This window comes from Triturus cristatus, chromosome 4_2, assembly GCF_964204655.1.
Source record: "Triturus cristatus chromosome 4_2, aTriCri1.1, whole genome shotgun sequence".
Classification (NCBI taxonomy): Eukaryota; Metazoa; Chordata; class Amphibia; order Caudata; family Salamandridae; genus Triturus; species Triturus cristatus.
Window position 1 is genome coordinate 673263604 of NC_140586.1, and position 25364 is coordinate 673288967.

The following is a 25364-nucleotide window of genomic DNA, read 5'->3' on the forward strand; positions in this document are numbered from 1 at the left end:
CCTACACTCAATTAAGTCGATTTCAACCCAATTAGTTGTCCCTATACCTGACACTAACCAGGATAGGATCACGCCCTCACTTATCCCTGTCCCTGTCCCGTGTGTATCTGAGGGCACAAAGGCAAAGACAAAGGCAAGACCAAGGGGGGTTGATAAACAACTAAGTGCACCAAGTACTTTTACGTGTAAGTGCAGGTAACAGCAACAGTCGCCCTCCTGACATAGGGATTAATGAAGGTAAAGATAAAGCTCCGACGGAAAAGGGTGTAACATCTAGGGAAGATACTGGGAAACATGGGTCTCAAATACCAGACCAATCGAAGAGTTCATTCTATCTTGTTGATTATAAAAGTGAAAATGTACCATCAGTAATGAATCTACCCCCAGAATGTGGAGCGTATGTTGCGGTCCTTTGTAATGTCCCCAGGCTACGGGAGGGGCAATTTGAGACCAATGAGACCCTGAAAAACAAAACTCTTCATTGGTTAACTAATAATTGTGGTTTACCAACCTTATATGCAGAGCAGATCTTACTCACTCAGAGAGTAGGATGGATAGGCCCCACAACCAAGAACTTTAATGGGGACTGTATTATTATTAGTTTTAGATCACCATTGTGGGCACATAAAGTCCTACTCAGAGCCCCTCCCCCTTCTCACTGGGAATTTAATACTACTTTGTTGCCACTCGCCTATTTTTATAGACATCCATTGGCTAACAATCAAGTCATGAAACCCATTTCCCATCATGTGAGTAACAATTGGCCGCCAATGGATTCGGCAACTCATCAGTTATTACCACCACTACCATTATACAATAGGTTTCAATGTCTCACCTCAATGGAGGACACTGATTGACATACAAAATCTGTAGAGATTTTAGATGGGGGGGGGGAATGGGACACCAAACCTGACTCCTATACAAAGGGAGAATAGTGAAGGATTGTGTATGGATCCATTTTCGATAATTATGTTATTGGGGGTAAATGGTGACAATGAGCCTGTTGCTCAAATAGTTGATACTTCTGTTAAGTCTATTTTGTGTACGGATGTGTCTATCATATTGACTAATGAGGAAGGTACATTAACTCAAAAGGGATACACATTGACTTCTTGGAATATTGCAGGTCTCAGAAATAAATTAGGGACGCCCTTCAGGCAAGACTTTATTACTTGTGGCACCGATATCATGTGCTTGCAAGAAACATGGAGTACAGAATCTATCTCAATAGAGGGTTATACCTCATACTGCGTAAATGCAACCCCCTCCTTAATGGGTAGAGCGAAGGGTGGCCTAATGTTGCTAATTTCTACAAAATTGATTGGTTGTAAAGTTTTAACTTATTTACCTATTGACAATTATAGTCAAGTTTTACGATTATCTTTTCCGCAAGGTAAAGACTTGGTGCTAATACATTTTTACAATAATAACTTTCAGAATAATAGAGGAGCCTGCTTAGTGCCATTGGAAAAGGAGTTGGATAGGCTTCTAAACACTTTCAGTAAATTGGCTACAGTCTTGTGGGCTGGTGATTTTAACATCCAAGCATGCCCCTCTACACTCACTAATTCTTGTGGTTATTTGAAAACCTATTCAACCACTGATGGGACTAAGGATGACATGTTGCATTTCCCCCATTGCGAATATGGCCTAACCCTCAACACTTTAATGGCTAAATTCGATCTTGAGCTGTTGGATTGTACTATAAATGAGGCTAATCTCAAATGTCCCACATTCACTGGTAGGGAAGCTAGTAGCAACATAGATCATATTTTATTCTCTAAGAACTGCCCTTATATGAATCTTTGGATATCCGAACAGGTGGTTAGTGATCACAATAGTATTTCCATAGTTTTGTTAGCCTGGGGAAATAGAATTACTAGCACTACCCATACAATCAATGATATCCTCCCCGTTAGACCGAATGGTAGGAGATTAAAGTGGACTGGTCTGGACCCACAAAAGATTCAACGGGATGTGATTGGTAAATGCAGAGATAGCATTAATTACTGCCTCAGTGAGGAGGTTACCCCTGGAAAGCTCTGTATGGAATTCGCCAAAATTAATAATGTGATAAGAAATATCTTAACCAGGAATAACATAGGTTCTAGACAGGATGGTAAGAAGTGGTTTGACTCTGAATGCGCCAAGATTTTATCTAACCTAAAACTAGCATTAAGGACTAAACCCCGCAATCAATCTCTTGTCGGTAATCTACGTAAAGATTACAAACATGCCATTTTAGCACAAAAAAAGGCGTTGAGATTAGACGCCTGGGACAAACTAACCATGGCCAGTGAGTTGAACAATATTAAACTTTTTTGGGAAATTGTAAACAGCCCCTTCCTAAAGGAGGATTGTATCCCTGAGTTGATGTCTCATGTTAATTGCACTGAATGGATTGAGCACTTTTCAAATTTTTTTAATCCAGAACAGATTGTTTTAACTTCTCCTCTTTTAACAAATAATTTTACTTGGCCTTTATTACCATTAATAATTAGCGTTGAGGAGGTGCATGAGGGACTGCTAAATAGCAAAGGGGGAAAGGCTCCCGGCCCGGATGGTGTTCCGATCGATCTATATAAGGATGAAATGGATCTCTGGGCACCAATCCTTGCAAGAATTTTTAATGCTGCTGCCACAGGAAATTTTCCATTATCATGGTCCGAATCTCTAATTGTTCCACTTTACAAAAAGGGTTCGCGCTCTGAAGCATGTAACTATCGCCCTATTTCACTGCTTGATTCTTCAATAAAAGTGTTAAGTAGGGTGCTTCTAAAAAGATTGGAATTATGGGCCGAAGAATCCAATGTATTGACTCAAGTCCAATACGGTTTTAGGAAAGGCATTGGGACCATTGAACAATGTGTTAATTTGGAATTACTTATCAATAAATACACAGTGGTAAAAGGGGAAAATTTGTTTTTATGTTTCGCTGACTTGAGCAGTGCGTTCGACTTAGTGGACCATTCGCTCCTCTGGTCAGTATTACTTGAATCAGGGGCTCCAAAGGAGATTGTGTTTTTCCTAGCCAGGATATATGAGAAACTGTCTTGTAGTGTACGTTATGGACCTATGGGCGAGCGAACCCCCTTTTTTACTGTGCGAAGGGGCATTAGACAAGGGTGTGTATTGGCTCCCCTTTTATTTTCTCTTTTTATAAATCAAATTGCCGAGATTTTAAATAATACCCCTGCTGATGCCCCCAAAATAGATAATACTGTTGTGCCCATTTTGTTATATGCGGACGATGCCGTCCTAATTTCACGCACCCCTCTGGGTTTACAACGTTTAATTGATGCTTTTACTGGTTTTATTAATGACAGGAAATTGCTGATTAATAAATTAAAAACTTTTACCATGATTTGTGGGCGAAAACCTAAATCATCACGGTCTTTTTTTCTTGAAGGCTCGAAGATACAAGCAGTTGAAACCTTTGGTTATTTAGGCATCAGTTTTGAGGCTAATGGCAAATGGTCTAACGAGCAAGGAAATATTGTTCACAAAATGACTAGAAATTCTAATGGCATTTTCCGTTTTGCCTCAAAATTAGGGGAGTACAGAATAAAAGATATGATAACCATATATAACGCAAGATGTGTTTCTTCGGCTTTATATGGAGCTGGTTTATGGGCCATTCTCCAATGGTCCAATTGCAAATTAACGAAAATACCTTCCTTAAACGCCTGTTATGTGTCCCAGTTGCAGCCTCATCTGATTTAATTCACCAAGAAACAGGCCTTAATTATTTATCAGATTTGGCTGCTTTACGCCCTTTATTATTATGGCGTTCAATATGGAACAAAAAGGAAACTGAGTTCACACAGTCCGTAATTAAGGACTGTCTTAAGTTGGACTTCCATCTCCGTATTCAATGGCTGAATTATATTATTTTCTGGTACAATATCCTATTTGGAATTAAGATTTCTAAAGATTCTGTTTGTGATATATTACCCTCTAAGAAGGAAATTAAAGACACATTCCTTCTTTATAAAACAGAAGAAAGGAATAAGTTGATTATGACTCACAAGACTTCTGTGTTTTATAGGCAGCTTAATCTAAAAAAAGGCCTTCAGTCATACTTGGTGGAAGTGACCAGGAAATCACACCGATTTGTTCTTGTACGTTTAAGGTTGGGTATCGTACACCATCTCGTATCCTTCCCTGTGATTGGGGCTGGTTCTAGCGAAGAATGCCCGTGTGACAATATTTCCAAACAAAGTTGTTGCCATTTCCTGTTATTTTGTAAATTTTACATATTCTTGAGGAAATTTTATCTGAAACCGATTCTCTTAAAATATAACATCCGTTTAACAACAGATGCCATGAACCTACTCTGTTCCCTTCAGAGCTGGGATATTTGTTTTCATGTAGCATTATACATTTTAAAATGCAGAGCTGCTAGGAAATCTATAACTACTGTTAATGATAAATGTTAACTGTGCCTTGCTTTGATGTTATAGTTATGCATAAGTCATTTTATGGAAATAACTTATTTTATGCTTACGTCACTTTATTATCATGAGTCGAACTCATTTTGTTATGCTCAAGTCACTTTATGCTAGCCACCTATTTTCTCCACCTATATGGTGATAGCTACTGACAAAGATTTTAATGACTTAATATTGCAATGTCTTATCTATTTTTAAATATGTATATATATGGATGTATTAATTATGTCTCACCATTCAATGCAAGTTAAGTTAGGGCTCGTATAGGAATAACTATCTGTCCATGATGTTGTTGGATTATATGTCATGTTATTTTATTTTATGTATTTTTATTTGTTCAGCTTATATGGTTGTATTTATACAAACCGAATTAAAGCTTATTTGACTTGACTTGACTTGACTATCATATCGCAATAGAGAATTGTGTGCCATTGGCTTACGGTACAGTTCTCTTTCTAAGCCCGATGGAGTGGAAAAGATAGACAGATCTTAAAAATACTAGTCTTCTGGACAGTGCTAGAGAAACCTTTCATACCAACACATATCAGTGATATTTCGAGATTTCTTTTCATTAAAGAACAAAAATGGGTGTTCAGACTCCATAGTGATTTGAGAGGTTTGAATGACGACATACCGTGGACAAGCCTATAAAACCAGCAGGGTATATCATTCCAATTGGGTTGATTTAACAGTCATCACTAGACACATATGAATAACTATTAGCATATTTAATGTAAGCTTTGGTATAGCGCATACAATGCCTCCCTTCATTATAAGCGATATCAGTTTATAGAAATCTAGTTCGAAGGTGGCACAGAGCAGCTTCTTAGCTCTATGCAATATAGCATTCAGGTTGCTTAACAGAACCTTGATAGCGGCATAACTGTAAGGGAATCCTTTTGCATACCATTTAATACAACTTACTCGTAAATCAGCATGAGTTAATAAGGCGGAATATATACACCAGAGGGGCATGTAACTGTTAAATTGGGAACAAAACTGGCAAGTTTAGAAATGGGCGGGATCAGTGCCTAATTTAGAAATAGACATGTGGAACTACAGTTTCCTGTATTGATGACGTCATTTTGTAGTCCCGGTAGAGACGCCGTCAGCATAAAGAAATGTGATCACCAGAGTGGTACGCAACCACCTCTAGTTGAGAATAAAACTAGCAAGCTTAGAAGCAGGCGGGATGATGGTCAAACTTATAAACAGTTGGACTGAACTACAGTTTCCTGTATTGATGACGTCATTTTTTAGTCCCATTAGTGACACTGTTAGCATAAAGAAATGAGAACTTCCAATAAGTCTTAATTAATTGAGGGCTCTTCTATATTAGTACATCGAGTGAGTCTGTTGAAGATGTGGGGTTGATGTATTCAGCCCGGACAGCTAGGACACAAATTTTTTACTAGCGAGCAATCAGTGAGACTACAAGTAGTGCTTCGATGATGTCACATGTAGTTCAATTTCAAACTCTGCCGACGGTGTCATCAGCACGCGTCCTAACTCGCAAACATGCGCAACAGGTGTGTTAGTTGCTTATCAACTATTAAAAGCGAACAACCTGTACCGTGCGTTACCTCTACCCTAGACTCGGATGTCGACTGAGGCAACGATGGACAGGTAAGGCGACGTAGCTTTATTCATCTATTTATTTATTTTGCGCATAACTCATTTTTATTCGCATAGCGAATCTAGTTCCATTTGGTCCCCTTTTGAGTTTCTAGCTATTACAAACGATGCCTTGGATGTTAAAACCGGCCTCTTTTTTGACCATTTGCCCTAGATGTGAAGCCCTTGTATCAATGAGTGGAGATAGATTTCGTTGGAGAAATAATTCTTTGAAAAAACATTTGGATTTATGTGTTTCCATAACATATTGCTTAAGAATATACCATCAAATAAGCTACTGAGACCTTGATAATGTTTGGATTTTAAGGAAGGAACAGTTCTGCAGAACATATTTGTCTATTAAAGAGTATATAAACTTAACAGGAGAAATATAGGAGGGACAGGGAGCAATTAAGGACCAGTCTCTCCATCTCCCTCTTTCACCCTTCCTTTCCCCCCCCTTTTTTTTAGAGCGTGACCTCGTATTCCTGAGTGAGATACCAGTAGAGGTGAGGTCCAGTCCCCGATCAAGACGGGTGAGCAGTAAAATATACATTGCAATCTAGAATGTTACATAATAGATTGGGCAGGTTGTGATAGCTACAAGTGTTAATAAGAGAGGCCTGTTAGCCCATTTTAAAGTGGAATCCTTTAGGAGTATTGGTTGTTTTTCTTTACTTTGTTTTTCTCTATTTAGGTGCCATCTGCATCCCTTGAAGCGGAGGATTTGTAAAGTAAGGTTGTACTTGTTCCAACCTTGTATTGTGGTGATAACAATAATTTTTATTAGATTTGTTTTGTTTTGGACACTTTAATAGGTCACTTTAGTGTTCACGCAGTACTAAACCATTGACTGAGACAGGTCCTGAAGAAAGCCTCGGCCATTTTTACCCAAGTGGCTGAAACATGTCGACCTTAATAATAAGCAGTGATTGATGAACACTGCTTTTTGCACAGTTTTTATGTAGAGGGTTAGGAGTTGTTTATAATAAAATGTGTTTTTCTCCTAATAACTCTATTTTAAATTTGCACTCACTATTCATGCACTGCACAGGTTTTCATAGTTACTTGAGAATTCCCCTGTGATCATCCTTTGAAGGAATACACCATCTGTTCTTTGTGTATTTCTGGCTCCCCTATTTCGACCTATATGAGAGAGATTTCCCAAGAAGATAGCCTCTATGGTCAAGAGGTATATCTTTGAAATGGGAGGATGACCAGAGGATAATACTGATCACCAAGATAGTTGATGGGAATCCAAACTCTGCTTAAAGGTCCCCATGTTGTGGTCTTGACAATATTCTTGGTTTCCATTTTCCCTTTCGGTATTCTTATTGAGACCCCCGGTTCAGTTTATAGTTGAAGCCACATCATGACCCCACGATAGATTAAGATCTGCATTTCATACCCCAATGGCAGACAGGACTTAAATTTAGAGAGACATATGTGGTTCAAAGAGAAACCCTCTGAACCACCCCCAACTTCAAAGGCACACTACAGTATAACTACTTGTGCAAAACTTCAGCAGAATGGAGATACACTTGGAGGGGCGTGGGATCGAAGATCCTGGAACAGTGGGGTGCACACTGCCAGAGGAATCTGTTGTGCACAAGAAAGATTACTGCCATTGGAAGGATCGCGCACCCTTCCTGAATAGTGGCTGGCCTGGGCTGACTACCCGCTGCTGTATGTTACCCTGAAGTGTGCTCTCCAAGGGCTTGTTGGCTTGCCCCCTGTTCTCATGTGGAGGTCTCAGGGACATCAAAGACCTCCTGCGAGGGACCCACACCATCTACTTTTGACACCTGGAGAGTGGTGCCCTCTTAAGTGCCCACATCATCTGCTGGATCCCAACTGGTAGCGCGGCGTGAGCGTGAAACTAAGAATTGTGCCTGGAGACCGGATTGCCTTGCGGGGAGCCACAAACGCACTACCCTGAACTAAGGAGGGTGGCCCCTGCATCGTGGGTCCTCAACACGCATAAGCGTCTTATTGATGGTGAGCTCATTCGCCGGTTGTGGAACCCCGCGTGGCCCACTTAGTTGATCATGAAGCATCTCTAAAATGCGACACGCCAACTGCATGCTCATTGCATGCGGTGTCCGATTCACAGGTTGAGGCCCTCAGAGATGAAGGCGTACCCAAAGTAGTGCCTCATTCTACCTCGTGTGACACTGCTGAACTTGCACCTTTGTGTGTGACTGGAATTGTTTGATGCGGCCCGTATTAATGCACACCAGACGATGTGCCTCATCTCCAGGGAGCTACGGAATATACAACTCTTCATTGTGTGTGACCGGAATTGTTTGGTGCGACCCATATCAACACGCACCAGACACTGTGCCTCATTTCCAGGGAGGTACGGAATTTGCAACTCTTTGCTGTGTGTGACTGGAATTTTATGGGGCGACTCAGATCAACCAGCACCAGACGGTGTGCCTCCTTTCAAGAGAGGTACTGAGTTTGCGACTCTTCATTCTGTGTGACCGGAACTGTCTTATGTGACTCTTATTGACGCGCAACAGACGTTGTGCCTCATTTCCAGGGAGGTGCAGAGGAGCGGATTCAGGATTATCTGGGTGCTACTTTGATAGACGTATGTCTTCTTCCTTCCCCATTCATCGGTTATTCTTTTGTGCCCTCAGTGCGGAGAACCAACTGCCCTCTCCTCACCTGGCTCTAACGACTTTGTATTGCCAGGTAGTATTGCCCAGGTCAGGCATGGGTGGTGAGAGTAATTGACTGGGCTAAGGAACGCTTCTGAGAAGCATCAGAAGGGGGTCAAGAGACTGCATGACCTCCCCTGTGCTTTGCAGAACTGGGCTGGTGTCAGAAGGCACAGTGTGGAATCCTTTAATTGAACGACTATCGCCATCAGCCCGCTTCTGATCCACATACTGTGGATGAACTTCCCCAGTAGTGGCTAAACCCCCATTTGTCGACTGCCGCCTAATTTGCCCTGCTACTTATCCCCACCTTCTTCCCTGGGACGCTGACTAAGTGTGACTCCGACCGCGATAGGCCTAGTATCAGGGGGAAGTTTTTCTTTACCTGCAGCCCGTGGGTGCAGGGTAGTTGGGGTTAGCTGAATGGTGGAGGAGGGCTGGGGCCACAGGGTCAGCATGTGCATTATCAACTGACCTGTCAGATAGCAGTTGCACCACATTACGGTGCTGTGTGCTTGTGTGTGAGTGCGCTCCATACTGACCTGCCTGATATCCGTGGCACCGCCTATCGGTGCTAAATTAGTGTGTGTGGGTGACTGCCTGTTATTGATTACATTGCGCTGCAGTCTTACTTTACACATTGATTCCCTGACAAAATAACACTACGTTTGACACTGTTTTTTTCCTGTGCGGCCTTGGCCCATGGTGCTTTTTAAAATTGTTGCAAATATCCGTGTGTACACATTTCTGATATTTTTGTGATCTGGGTGCACACTATAACGGAGTGGTATTGAATTATAATAATTGGCAGGGTAGGCCTCGTTCTGACAACATTTCGCACTGCAAAAGGGTGCAGCGGGTAAAGCAGGATCTTTCACAAGTGTGCATATTACTGATGTCAGTTTAACACTGTTGGGCCTGGTACTGCTAGTGGTATTTGCAGACGCTATTTATGCCCAGAAATACATGACATGCATGTTGTGTTAATTAATGTGTGTGTTGAATAAAAACTTTATTTACATACACCACATGTGAAGTCTCTTTTGTGTCACTCAGTGTATTTAATGTGTGAGTGCTTTGCCAATGCTTTACACATTGCCTCTGTGATGAGCCTCACTGCTCAGTGCCAAGCTATCCAAGGATGAGCACAGGTTATACAGTGAGTATAATCACCCACCCCTGATGGGATTGGTAGGTTCTGCCTGGCTAGGGCCTCGCCTCAGCCAACCAGAACCTGTTATTTCCAACACGGGGTTCCGATACGGTCATCGCCGATAAAGGAAGAATTTCTAAATCTGTTCCCAGAAAAGCCTTAATACAGACGGGTTGCTACCTGGCATCGGTCCCAGTCTTAGAAACTTTTCTGGAAGTCAGATCTCAGCGGGACAAACCAGCAAGCTCTCACCAACTGGCTTTTCAACATTTATGACTTCAACTGCAGTCCCAGTCTCCGATGGGTCTCCCGGCAGAAAGTTTGCAAATGTTTTAAGTCCCACTTCTTGCAGTTTGGGGACAGAAGGAGTATACTCTTAACACTAGCCAAGGGTCCATGACCTGGGAGGGACCACTTTTGGGTTAGCACTCACTCCAACAAAGGCTAGCAGCAGGGTCCTGGGCATGTCCAGTTGGTACAGCTGGGCAGTTGCAGGAAAAGGCTTCTGGAAGCTTGTGTCCATGTAGCTCAAAACAAGAGGTTATCCAACTGACACTTGAAGTCACTTCTGGGGTCCTGGCATCAAGACAAGGGGATCCAGTTTCCCTTCTCCTTCTTAACACGGCAGGGCAGTCCTTCTACTGATTCTCTATAGGTCCAAGAGGGTTCTGAAGAGGGTAACAGGGTGGCACATGTGTATTCAGTGACAGCCTGCGGGTAGGGAAAACTCCTAGCCATTCCCTAACCAATATGGTAAATGTTCCGAGGGGTGACCTTACATACTTTTGCAGCACTTCCTTGGTGTTTTACTGTACGTTATCCCAAAGTATCCCTCTTTCCCTAAAACCAACAAGGTAGACCCTTCTTCTCCTGGTCAGAGCTCCCGCTGCTGACCCAGAGATGTGGCCATGGAAATGGCCAAACCCTCTCTTGTGGTCACTCTAAACCAGTTAGTTCTAGGGCAGCTCTCCTTCAAATGGGTATGGAGCCAATCTGGCTAGCAAGGCAATAGACAGGACAGGCTTAGGTGTCAGCTACATCTACTTGTGACATGGGAGGCTCCTTTAAAGCTCAGGAAGGGGTTGAGTGCTGCACCCGAACCTCCTGCTCAAGGAGAAATACCCACTCCTTACACCTAGGCCATTTGTCCACTATGTGGGAGCAATCCACATGTCACCACAGATGAGCCATACAACAGCCAGATGGCACTAGACACTTACAGAAAGGCCCTTTTGGCTTAGGAAGAGAAATAGCAAGTTTCTAAAAAAGTGATTTCTAGAATTATAACTTAAAATCCACCTTTACCAATAAGTTGGATTTTATTTACTATTAAAATGGGTCCTTTCATCATTTTTAGTTGCCCCAAAGGGAAAATTAAGCATTACAAGTTGTTATAATGTAACCCAATGTTTTCCTATAGGAGAGGAAGCTTCGCTACAGTAAAAAATGACTTTGGGGGTTTGCAGTGCTAGGACATGTAAAACATTAAATACCATGCACCCTGCCATATGGGCATTTAGCGCCTATTTAGAGGTGACTCATACGTATTAAAAAAGGAATGTTTAGGCCTAGCAAAAGGTTTATTTATTAGCACTGATACTTAATCTAGAAAAGTATCTCCCCTTTGGCACCACCAGTTGTTCCCGAGGGGTGTCTTGTTTTAATCCTTGTTTCAAAACTTGTTTATCATAATGCACAAACCTTCATATTTTTATCATTGAATTAATCAACTGAGTTCTCCATATTGTGCTTCGATTTAATTTTCTTGTAATCGTTGTAAATGCCCACAGGGGTATATTAATGATTTCCCATATGAATTCATTCCAACATGATGAATCATAGGTATTAACCCTTATTGCTCTCAGGATATTTTTTTTTTTAAATAGCTCATCCAACAAGCGATAAATCTCAACTAACATTTATAACTGGTGTATGACCCAATTAACGAAACTCGGTCCAAACCCCAGCTTAGCTAGGACTACAAAAAGATACGACCATTCGATAGTGTGGAAAGCCATGGTCGCATCTAGGGACACTATTATAACTGCCTCTTGGATCGTGGCCACTCTCCCCAACACCCTGTGTAGTCTCTGCAGATTTAATGCAGTGTTCCGGTGTGGCATAAAGCCCGACTGGTCGGTATGAACCAGGTCACCAATAACCTTTACCTAGCGATTTGCCAGGAGTTTAGCTAGGATTTTGGGTTCTGCATTGAGCAGAGAGATGGGCCTATAGGAGGCACAGTCAGTCTTTGGTTTACCATCCTTATGGATGGCGAGTAGGGTGGCCATTCTCTGATCATCCGGAAGCACCCCAGGTCACTGCTTTCCACAAACATTCCTCGGAGGTACGGGGCTAGTTTATCAGGCCTGAGCTTGTACAACTCAATAGGGATCCCGTTGGGTCCGAGGGCCTTGCCTCAGTACAATGACATAATAGCTTGCGCTACTTCCTCATTGGAGAATTCAGTGTCCAGAAAGTAGCGATTTTCTTCAGTCAGTGTAGGAAGCGCAATGTCATGTATCAGTGACTGGGAGTCCTCCTCAGTATATGTCCCGCTGGTGCGGTAGACCTCCTGGTAATGATTTAGATGCGTCGTGAATACCCCTCAACTCAAGGACTATTCTGCTAGCCCATTCCTTTTTGTCGAGCCATGCTATCAATTTACCGGCTTTATCGCCAAAGTCGTATATTATCCCCAGCTTCTCTCTTCCCAGTAGTTTATCCCTATCAGTGGCTAATGCTTTGTATTCTTCCTGTTTGAGCTGTAGTCTATGGAGGGCCTCGTTAGTCACCTCCACTTCCAGCTCCCCTTCCAACCGGAGGACCTCCTCTTCAATATCTGTAATTTCTTTCTGCTTGTCCTTTTTGGTGCCTGCAATGAGGGATAGAGCTTCCCCTCGGATTACCGTTTTAAATGCATCCCAAAGGGTCTGGGCCGAATCCACCGTCCCCTCATTTTCTTGAAAATAACGATCTATTGCTTGGAGTAGTGCTTTCCGAACTCTTGGGTCACGGAAATACCAAGGGTTGATGGGTGCAATCCTCCCCACCCTAGTACAGTCCAAAACCATGTGTGCCCATATCGGGAAGTGATCGGAAATTCCCCTTGCGAGGTGTTTAATCTCTAGAAAATTTGATATTTGAGATGCTGGAACTAGGAGATAATCTATACGAGAAATGCTCTGGTGGGTCCCAGAATGAAAGGTGTGTTGAATTCAGTCTGGGTTGAGCATCCGCCATCCATCTACTAACCCCATGGCCTCCAGGAAATTAGGCAACCATCTATGAGAGGGTCCGATCTCACGCAGCGGGTGGCAGTCTAGGATGCCCAATACGACTGCATTATAGTCGCCCCCCACAACCAGGAGACCCACTGGGAGGGAAAGGAGGATCACGTCCAGGTCTTTGAATGTTTCGTTCTGTAAGCCAGGAGGCACATAAACGGACATAAGTGTCAATACCTGCCCCTCCCAACGCCCTGAGATGCCTATATATCGTCCCCTATCATCCGTCCACTTGGAATCTGTTGAGTAGGGGAATGAGTTCCTAATCAGTATACCCACCCCCCCCCCCGGGAGCTGGATGTAAAGCCGGCATGAGCAACTAATTTGTAGCCCCATCTGTTTAGTACCTTACAGGAATTGCCTACCAGATGGGTCTCCCGAAGTAGTGTAATGTCTGGTGCCTGCCTCTTAATGAACTGGAGGATTAGGCTATGTTTAATCTTGTCCCCTAGCCCGTTAACATTCCAACTCAGGATTCAGGCGCTTTTATCCCACTGTGTACTCATTGGATGTAATATGGCTTTCCGTCTCACCTGCATCAAGGCCGAATCGATCTGTCGATAAAAGAACAAATTCAAACAACAACTGTAGAACCCCGACCCAACAACTCCCCTCCCTGCGTCCCTGCACTCTGGGCGCCAAACTGCCCATGACTAAACTTGCAGAGTGCCTGTCGCCCAACAAGTTAACTAAGAGGAGTGCGTGGTGCCCCGTTCCTTGACCCCACTTGTTTGTAGCTAGTGTGGTAAGTTCCCTGAATGATAGAAAGTTATGAGGTCTATATTCCACAGTCACGGAGGGGGCCCCCTCACCAATAATGTCTGACATGTGTCCCAAATACCTGGTTACTTAATGGATATATGTTCAGCATCCCTGGGGTATGAGACCCAAAGATCCCAGTCCTCTGTGCGGCGGCCCATCAGGAGTCTCTTCCTTCGAGGGTACAGTTTCATGCCTCTTGAATTTCCAACCAGTCGGCGACAGCTTCCGGATGGTCGAAAAACCAGGCCCTTCCCGTAGCCTCCACCCGGAGCCGGGCCGGGAACAGCATAGCATATTTCAGGCCTCTGTCTCTAAGTTTTTTCTTGATTGATACAAAGGATCTTCTCTGCCTCTGGACCAGCTGAGTAAAGTCCGGAAAAAAGGTAATGTCCGCATTTTCGTATTTGAGTGGCGGGGCCGTCCTGGCGGTTTGAAGAATAGCATCCCTGTCCCGAAAATTAAGGACTCTTGCCAGCATTGGTCAAGGAGGGGCCCCAGGCTTTGGGCGACCCCCGGGGACTCTGTGCGCCCTCTCCACAACAAAGAATTTACTCAATCCTTTGGGCTGTAGGTTTTTGAGAATCAAATCCTCCACGAAAAGGTCAGGAGATTGTCCCTCTGATTTTTTTGGCACCCCTAGGATGAGGATGTTTTTCCTTCGGAGGCGTCCCTCATAATCATCCAGCTTGGTTTCTGCGAATTTCCGAAAGGTTTGCAACTCCCGGACCTCGTCCTGAAGCTGTGACATATCGTTCACGAGGCTCGCTGTTGTGATCTCTACCTGTTTTACCTTTTCATTCATTTTTGTGAGGTCAGCGCGGATGAGAGGACGTCTATGGAGATCGAGTCCATCTTGTGCTCCAGTGAGGTTTTGACACCAGTTATAGCCTCCATCACGTCTTTTAGGGTGAGTTCTGCACCTTCCTTCCCGGTGTCTCCAGTCCGTCTGTCTCGAGATGTTGGGTCTGGCAGCGTATCCTTAGGGAATACATAGCGGTCCAGTTTGTTAGTTTGTACTGATTTGGACCCCCATGTGGACGACATTATGGCTGAGTCAAGGGCTAACCTGCACATTGCCAACCGCTGCGAATTGTGTCCGCTGCGACTCTCCACCTCCCGAAGACAATCGCGACAGGCGGTGCGCAAGGAGGGTCAGTCTGCCCCACGGGGCGCCGGAGACGGGCGAAACGGTGGGGAGCAAGCAAGGGGAACCCCGGGTCACCAGTCTTGAATCTCTGGGGCTCCGGAGGGAGGAATGCACTCAATGGGCCCCCGGCGTCAACCACGGCTCCCGTCTCAGCCTATGTCAGCCGCCACTCCGTGCTGCAGCGCAGTTGGTGACGCAGGCCAGCTCAGCCTGCGTGGTCAGTACTCTGCCCTGGGTCTGCAGGCCCAAAGCCTACACCTTTTCAGCCTGCCCTGTGAGGTGAGGTGGTAGATCTGTTCTTTATGCCTCAATGCCACCTTGGGAGTGGGGCCTGTCGACTGCAGGATCCAGTTCTATGCCAGTATCCCATTCACCACGTGGGGCCGTTATCATCAGTTGCAGCGCGGGCCAAGGGAGGGAGGTGGGGGACCCAGAGGGGTCCAACGATTTACTCCAGGCTCTCGGGCCCTCAGCCTCACCGGCGCCGCACCCCTACTCCCTCGTTACAGAAATAAGTCACTTTACCGCTGCTCGGATTTCCTCGTGCACCGGTACTCACAGATTCCCAGCTGATTGTGACAGCGCGGCAGTCTCTGAGCTGGACCGCAGGTGGGTTCGTCCTTCCATTGATCGCCGCTAACCCAGGGAATTAGACCAGGGCCTATTTGCTGCTCCGGACGTGCCGCCGCTCGTGCCCCTGTGCGCAAGCACGTTCACTGCTGTTTCGCACACGTTAAGTCCTAGCTTAGACGCTCAGTGCAGGCCCGAGGCTTCGGCTGCCGACCTCCGATCGTTCCCGTTCATGCTGGGACAGGTTCGGGGCATCCTCCAGTCACAGGAACAGCTTTCAGGTACCGGATATTTGTAGCGGATGACAGGGGGGGGAAGTCGGATCGGACGGAGCTGAGCTAAGCAGCGACCATCTCGCTACGCTGCGTTGCCACGCCACCAAGAATTTCTCATTCTTGGTTTTTATATTGCTCTTGTGCTCAGTCAGTCTAACTTTAACTTTAGGTTTGGTGTTACCGACATATGTTAACTCACATGGACAATTCAACATGTATATCACATTCTTGGATTCACAAGTTGCTGTGTTTTTTAGTTTCACTGTGTTTCCCTTGGAGGGATGAGTGATCTCTGTTCCTTTAATGATATGATGTCTTTACAATTTCCACAATTCAAACATTCAAACATGGTGTGGTACCCTTGTATGTCTGTTTTATGTATCCATCTCTATCTGTGTTCTTAGGGGGGTATAATAGCTATATTAAGTTTTTCGAATGTTCATAGCAACCATTGGTGGATTTTTGAAAATCCTTCTAAAATCCGCCTTTTCGAAGTATGCATTGTTAACCCCAGATATCCTATCAAGTTACTATTATCACACGTTTGCTGCTTCTTTCGAGTGAAGACTAAAGCTTTTGATAAATCCCTGTATATGAGTTCAGCCATTACTTTACGCTTTCTGCCCTGACCTGTCCTTGCGGGAAGGGTGGTCTAAAGGTGTTAAGCAGCAGACAGACCATCAGCTTGTTTCTAGCGCCCATCAAAAGTACTTAATGTAGCATAACTTAATAATGTTGTTTATTCCTACAGTTTTGCATACTCCGATAGAATACTATCTCACAAAGCCTCTATAGTCTTAAAACCCTGCATGAAAAATTTACCTCAACTTTAAATGCCCAACTTTTGTCTTTCCTTCTGTTCTTTCGATTGACCCTATCCAACTTTCTGTTCTCTGGATCCCTCTTTTCTCAGAGTACAGCCTACTTACTCTAAATTGCATGCATTTCCCTAATCTCGAGTATTTATTTTTCCAAATTATCGACACCTCATTTCATAGATCACAACCTCTCCTTCTTCGAAACCCTATCCCTGCCATCTAACCATACGTAATCTTCTCTAGCCTTTCTGTTAATCACACTCGTCAATTGCATGAACTCACACAGCCCCACTAAAACCAAACCTCTATTAGCTTAATCTACCACAAAGAAACTGGAGACATTGCTTGACATCAGGAACAAAGTTACACGCATTCTCCTTGCTACCTGACCGGACTCTTCTACTCTACCGAATTACAGTAGTACCATCTCAAGTAAAACTATTACTGTTTAAACCAGCCTGTCTACTTCACAATGTACACTCGCGCCCCACTCATAGACGAACAAGCATTTGCAATGCAATAGGTCTCATATTATTGAAAGTTTGAAGTATTGGCGTTACAAATTCTAATGTTTGTTAGATTTTTGGGGGGCAAAAACATTCCAGCAGTAGCATAAATAATAAAAGAAATTCTACGAAGCGAAGAAAGTGTGCAGTACCTGGGGATGTCACTAGGTGTCCCTGTGGAATTGTAAAGGGACCTCTATTAGCCACATAAGGTACTACACCCTTGATGAAATATCACTTGCAACACCAATATCTCAAACTTCGCTAATGCAAGACCTATTGCATTGCAAATGCGTTTTTACGTTCTTGGTAGCAATGTCAAGTGCCTTACGCTTCTGCCCGATCTTCATCATTTTGAAGACCAAGGAATGGAAGTACTTCCTTACAAGCCAGAAAGAAGAAACAGCAAATCAGCTCACCTGCCCACGTATTTCTTAGCCTCTCCTTCAAACAGTGGCAATGAATTTACCACACGGCCGAATTGTACTGCATTTACGTTAAGGTACTTACTGAATTGCACTGTAACATTTGTCTTGAGCCTCACACCCCTGACCAGGTCCCAAAGCTCTTGCGGGTGTTCCAGTAAGAGGGAACTCCTTTGTCTATGCACTGGTGGTAGTGTGAATTTATAGAGTGGCCTATGAGGGATGACTGTGAGTGTTGTGGATGAGGTTCAGAACAGTGCTTCTTGTGGAAAGGATTCACATATTTTCAAGGAGCAAAAAGAACAGGAAAAGAACCTGCGCTTCTATAGATGAAAAGCCCGCCAAACAGCAACAATTTGTTTTGAGTCACGTGGCCCTGAGAAACTGTCACAAAGAAATGGGCAAACTCTCAAATGCTACCAAGTCCCTAATACGTCACAGCTAATGAGGTTTAGCACTGAGACATGCGATGTGAGAATTGCCATGATGAGAGCTGACATGCCCTGGCCTGACTCTTAAGTTAATCAGTAAAGGATTGTGACCTGCTGCGTGTTTCTTTGGTACCTCTGCTACAAGCTTCTTCCTACAAACACCGCCCTCTGGCAGCTAGTCGAAGACAGGCTATAATCGTGATCAAACCTTTGCTTGAGGAGTACAAGTGATGGTGTAGTGCACATAACCACCAGCGTGGGATCCTCGCACCAGCGTTCTATCCACAGGAGAATGAATGCAATTCAGTATATGAAGTCACAAAATACCAGTTCTTCAGCCACCAAGGGCTGCCTGCCACAGCTGTTTACTTTCCAAAATCAACAGTTTGGTAAAGAATAAACGCGTACATGAGCCATTGAGCCACTGTGTGGAAAACAAAAACAGAAAAGAAGTAAAAGGTATAAACAGGTACAAAAACTGAGACATTTGGGTACGTCTTCACTGGGCTCTTTAACATCAGTATTTATTGTTATCACTGCTCCTTTTATCAGATATTTACGGTATGGCCCTACCACAAAAAGCCTCTATGTAAACAAAACCTACAGTATATCCCCCTTCATCCCCGCACGTGAGTGACACTCATAAAAGTTCACTGTGTGAGTGGCTGCCACAGAAACGTTAATTTGAGGGGTCAGGGTAAGAGTCATTGACTTGGCTTGCTCTTTTGGTACCCCTGGAACAGACCTGTTACCCCTAGTGGAAGGAATCATGGAAGTAACATAGGAACAGAGAGTGAACCCTTTTTACTTTCTTTTTACTACTCTGCCCCTCAGCACCGAATGGCAGGTTTAATAGGGGCTAATGGTGGGACAGATATTCAACCCAGTGAGGTGACTGGGATTCATGGGTACACACTGTCATTTTGGTGACTCAAAGACAGGTAAAACAACTTTTTAAAAAATGAGTAACGTGAACAAATGACTTTTTTGCGCTAAGTCGACTTGAAGGTATTGAAGAGCTTTATATGAGCATCAGTTATGTTACACAAGGTCACATTCAGTTTATTTTTAGGCATGGGGAGATTAAGTAATTTGCCCGCAATCACAGGATGGTGGAGCAATGCCGAGACTGAAACCTGGTTGCCCAGCTACAAAGTCACAGCTCTGGCAGTAATGCCACACCCTCACCCTGACTTTTGCCTCCTTCGGACCCTCATGCCATTGTGTGACCTTTTCAGGCACAAAGACACCTGCAGACCACTCACATGATCTAAAGCACTGCATTACAATCAATCAGGATTTGTATTGTGCGCTTATCAACCGTGAGGGTATCCAAGCTCTAGGTCCAGGAAGCTCGGGGGCTTCAGTAGAAGAGCCAGATCTTGAGTCCCCTGCTGAATTCCTAAAGGGAGGGAGAGGCCCTCAGGTGGGTGGGGAGACTGTTCCAGGATTTCATGACGAGGTAGGAGAAGTAACACAACAATTACAGAACTAGATGACTGATAGGGTCCCCTGCTCCATCATATTCACATGGTCACCGCCTACATAATCCATAAAGACCCTTTAAGGTTTGGCGCTTTACCCTTGTTTATTCAGTGAACTGCTGTCTATTGCTTCAAATAGATTGTTTCCGATGACTGACGCTAGCGCACGTAGCAGGGCCTGATAAGCCCAGGAAGGAGACACATGCTCCCTGGAAGACAGGTAAACAGTGGGCCACAAGCCTTTTCATATCCATGTATTTAATACCTTTGGCCACTGGGTGTGTGACATGGAGACGTCCCAAATAACACAGCCTCCCATTTTCTGCTAACCATACTTTTTGATAAGCCCTCCATATGACTTTTACATCTAAAGCTCTGGAGTACCGCTAGGCCTGGCTTCTCCAGGGAAGTTCTGAAATACTGTTTAAATCTTGATAAAAGGAAGACCATTCCATGGCTGGCCTACTTTAAAAATGCCTTTGACTCCCTGGATTTGACAGTATGATCTATAATTTCTCTGAAAATACAGGATCACAGACTAAGGAGAGGGTTGAAAAGAGCTTTGTTTCACATTGTGAAGAGGTGCAGATTGAAAAATGTCTTGGATTAAGTTCTATTATAAACTATATGCAAATATCTAATGTCTCTGGCATTGAACCATACCAAAAATAGTTTGCTACACTACAGCACAGATTCCACTCGACTAGTTTGAGGCTAAACTAAATCCGTCAATTTGTAGCTTTTCCCCTTGCTGGCTAATGGGTTGCTACTTCTTTGAAATGTCCCTGTGATAGTGTTTCAAGTCAATTGACCGTACACTTTATGCTATTTTGCACTTTGTATCATTCAATAAGGGTTCGTTTTTTACGTCCTATTCTCCTACAAAAGGACTTTAGTTCATATAAAGAGGTTTAGAATATATTCAATCTTTAGCCTCTCCAGAAATTCGTATAGCCATACTTAATTTAATTACTGCTGCTATGAAATTTAGGAACTGTTATGGAATGTGACTGACGCTGTTCTGTTTTTAGTTTTTTTTAAAAATATTTTGTATTAGTACCCTGTTGATCTGATTATTTTATCTGTTATCAATTATGACTGTTTTTATTCCTTGTGCTTTTATGACCAGCTTTTGGACCAAAAGGAATTGTTGACTGACTGACAGACTTTTACATCCTTATTGCCTCTGTTTACACACTCAAAGGTTATCTTAACTTCATGATTAATTTCCATTTTCGAACTACAAGACCTCCATTGCGACTCACCATGCCTGCACCAAGCTATAAATATATGGCATGGAAATCAGCAGAACTGCTGAGTACAGTGACTGCTACCTCTCTGACTACTGCAACAATTCTGAAATAATAGCTCATTTATTCAACTTCTTCTGTGGTATCAACTTGTGATATCGACGATGTAAACAAATGTAGTACAAAGCACAAGAAATAATTCGTACTGTCTCTCATTTGTTTAGCCACTAGAGGTTTTCTATTGCACATAACCCACCACTTAAGAGCATGTAAAATCAGGATAGTACCTGAAATGACAGGGTTAAAGAACGCAAGGAGAGCCTCGCAGGGTGTAAGGGCAGAAGTGGAAGCCTTTTATCTTGTTTGACTAGACAAGATGTGCTGTGAATGGAAGGGCCGCGGTTGCTTGAATCAATAGCTTCCTGTTTAGTTTTACTCTTTAACTCATCTTTCTCTCTGGAAGTTGCCTTGAGCGGGACTCGTTGGCTTTCAAATTGTTGGAATATTGGTGAACTGTGATCAAACTTGAAGAAGTGAAATATATTGCTGGGCAGCCAACAAATTAACAGCGAGAACCGAGCTAGAGCCAAAGGGTCTGGCTCAAAACTTACTGCCCGTGCAGAAGCCGAGCCCTGAAAATATTTGCTATATAAATCATATAACAAACCTCGTAAAATATGGTGAAGTCTCATCAACATTTAAAATAGTGGATTTCTTTAAGACGTGGAAGCTGTAACAATAACAAGGCACATTATAACACTGCACTGAGGTATATTAAAAGTGATAGGTTTGTATACCTGGTAGTCTGAATTCACATATTTGAAATTACTTTCATATGTGATGGTGAAGAATAAGAGTTTTGGTGAAAAAAAGTATTACTAAAGATCACACAATTTAAGCGGGGAAGCAGTGATTTATCCAAGTTTTATGGTTTCACTTTGGACATAGCTAGGAAATGGGCCTCTATTTGTCTCTTATTATATTAATGGTTTGTTTTCCCTCTTATGTCATTTTCTGCAATTTTTAACCCGGCCCGAAGGCCGAGCGCTTTACATGAGCACCAGTTACAATACACAAGGTCGCATGCATTGCTTATATGCACTGCGAAATGAAGTGATGTGCCCAGAATCACGAGATATTGAGACAACCCCGAGACTCGAATCCGGTTACCAAATTCCACAGTCAGCACCTCTGACAGTATTGCCACATCCTGGGTAGAGGGAGGTAGGCAGGCAGAAGCCGCAGGAAAGCTCAGCTCGTTTTACGCTCGAGGGTCCAAGAGGACCTCGAGCCAGCGTAAGGCTTCGGGCTCAAGCCTGGCTCGAGCTTTCAGTAGCTCGCCTGCCTATATTGAAATAAACCTGGCTATGAATTCGGACTCCCGAAGCTTACTGGCCCTACAGGATTGCATTACTACTTGCAATTCATTATGCATTACAGCAACATTGATAAGTTTTAAATATGATATATTGAAATGGTCACTTACAGGTAAAAAACATTCTCTGGATTCTAAAGTATGGAATAAAGTGTTACTACTTCAATATTTTACTTAGACACTGTCTGAATTCCTTCAATATGGACATCAATGTTCAACAACATAAATACGAGAGGAAATGTAAACAATCAAATGAACAGATGAAGAAGAAATCACCGGGGTGCATGTGCTAAGGCAAGTTATAATGGCCCTGTCCGCAAAATATGACCAGAAAGATAGCATGACATCTGCTTTGATCGACAGGGCAAAAAAAGCACCCCAATAGGAGACCGGCTAAGCAAGAAGAATGCACACCATCACAGTCGCCAGTAAAAGACACTGCTGCACAATTTGCACGAGAGAATCACAACTGGAAAATATGAAACTTTATATTAGTAACATTTGACACTCGTCCTCTTGGCCGAGAAAAATGCTTTAACTGAAAATAGGTGTATTCTGTAAAAAAAAAAAAACTGGTTCCTTTAAAATGCCCCATCGCCCTATACAGGTCTACGTGCTGAGCTCAAAAGGCAATTCTATGAGCAAATACGCTGTTTAGTGCTCCTATCGGAGACTACACGTGAGTCGTTCCGGACTCCATTAAAATGCTTTGTATGTGACCCTTCAAGATAGTCTGTAACCTTTTGGGCAGCAAGTACATCACCTCTTTACATGCTCTAATCTACTGTACGATGATATGCATGTTACCTGTAATACACGTGTGCCCAGGCAAAATGTGTGCCCCTTTAAAATACCATGGTCACCTAAATGCTATGTCCTCCGTCCTGGGGGAAATTCTCATCTATAATAGGCAATTAATGAGCCCCTACAAGAGGATCTGTTTCCCTTCTCTGTAAGTATACATTTTGTGCAAATTTGCATGCCAGTCTCTGTTTTTGTAATACAGAAGAAGGTCTATGGTCCTTAAGACGTTTTGCATCTCTGCAAGATGCAAAGTGTGTGTCTCTGTAGGACACTATGTGCCCTTGTAAGATGCTACAATACGCGTGCACCCTTCTGAAATATTATGAGCACCAGAAAGTTCCCACGTGTGTTCTGTAGTTAAAGGTTCTGCAGCTTGCATGCTGCTATCAAGTGATCAATTGAATGGTATACTTACGTGTCAGGGGCCACATATTTAATCCTTGCACCTGTAAGAGATCCAGGTAAAACGGCAGGCTATTTACACCAATATGCCATTGTGTATATTTGTAAATTGGCATGTCTGCACTCCAGTAAGACGTTTTGAGTTTAACCACGATGGTAAATATTTGTGCATCTGACATTATGTGCCACTCTTAAATGATACAATCGGTATCGCTGTAAAAAAAACTTCAGTTTATTACAAAGTGCCTTATTAAAATATTTTGAGCCCTCACCGGATGCTATGTGGGATATACATCCTTTATTGCCAACATGTTTTGCTGTCACAATAAACGAATACAAAATAAGACATGAATGTGTATGGCGTAATAAATTGCCTGATGCACCTATTAGCTTACGATGACGTTAAGACGTTCACCACTCCAGTAACGTGGCGTGCAGGTGCTCCATTATTTAGTTATTTCCTTGTGAGATGGCTTGAACGTATTGTGTTCTGCAATACTTGTGCTATACAAATACTGTTGCCCCATAAAGTGGTTTCTGGTCACTGTAAATTACATACTTCTTTAACCTACCTTACCACTCCTTTTCTAACTCATTACATGTCCCTGGAAGTGTCTCTGTGCTCATATGATTGACCTACAGCGCCGCAGTCTAGGAAGGTGTTACGACTGTCCCGTAGGTATGTATGTATGGTGGAGCTTCTATTGACAGTAGTTGTACACGGGCGCTGGAGACTGGGGTGTATCTGACTGCCCAGACAGGAGAGGTGCCCCCTGTCCCTCTACCCGTCTGACCACACAGTCCGCGACCTCAACACAGCACTCCCAGCCCGTCCCGTCACTTACCCACAGGATGAGGCTCTCGCAGAGCTCGGTGTCCTTGGCCTCCATGGCCCCCGTAGCTCTCTGCGCTCTCTCGGCAGCGGAGCCCCCCTGGGAGGTTTATTTTCACTTCGCGGCTAGTGAAGTTTCGTAACAGCCCAGCCACCGGCACAGTCACGTTACAAGACAAAAGCACGACGTACGTCGTTAGACAGGGGCAGTATTATTTTTGACATTGGCCCGCCCTCTCATTGAACATTTGATAGGCAGTCACACTGGCCATTCACAGGCTCGGCATTTCATGACTGGCAAACAACGTTAACCAATCGAAATGGGAGCTAAGACGCTCTGTCATACCAGCGTTTGTGGGACACTGTGTGATTGGAGATGAGGTTGTGCGAGGGACTGGTAGTGGCAGGTGTATGGAGCCGAGCTGGGCTCGTGGTTGTCGTGGGACTTTGATCTCAGATGTGAACGCTTCTCGGGGCTAACATTGCTAGTTAGCGCCCGCTCGCGGCAGAGCCTTTAGAGAACCGCAAAGGGATGGCGACAAAGTTTACGACTACTAGTTTCTCTGTTGAAAGCTAGGGATGTGTCAGAGACCGACTAGTATCTCCTCATCATTATCGAGGACCCGTATCAATATCCTCATTGACCTGTAATGAAGAGGAAGACTTTAAAAGGGAGAGAAAACCGAAATAAGGCCACCTTGGCTTAATAAATCAAGATTTGCTTGTTTTTAAATTTCAGAATTCTTTATGGATTTTAGTCAGTGCTGGAATCGGGAAAATACTTCTGGAACCCACAAATTGGGTCAAGTTGTGGCAGAGGCTAGGGGTGGAGACTCAAGTGGTGGAGCTTGAAGGCTTATGTACAGAAAAAATGCTGCAAATGAATTGGCAACAATGGCAAACGAGACAGTCAATCTGTTCCAGCTACTTAAGTGTTCACAAAGAGGCGGCATAAAAAAATATTTTACTGTGTTAAGACACATGCGACAGAGATACCTGGGTGCGCAGCAATTGTGAGGGTATTATATTAGCGGTAAATTAACTTTGGGAGAGTTCTGGGTTTTGTCCCCACACAGTTTTTGACTTATTAAGTACTAAAGAGGATTAGCGTG

At 43.6% G+C, this 25364-nt stretch overlaps 1 protein-coding gene across 1 annotated transcript in view; it reads right to left on the reverse strand.

Annotated features, from left to right (window-relative positions):
• The window catches only part of HOOK1 (hook microtubule tethering protein 1), an 859473-nt gene extending 834800 nt beyond the window's left edge, over positions 1-24673 (reverse strand). Inside the window, exon 1 of the mRNA XM_085602484.1 lies at positions 24266-24673. Coding sequence (XP_085458610.1) covers positions 24266-24310 — 45 coding nt within the window. The 5' untranslated portion in view covers positions 24311-24673. The remainder of the gene's footprint in view (positions 1-24265) is intronic.
• Between the last annotated feature and the right edge of the window lie 691 nt (positions 24674-25364).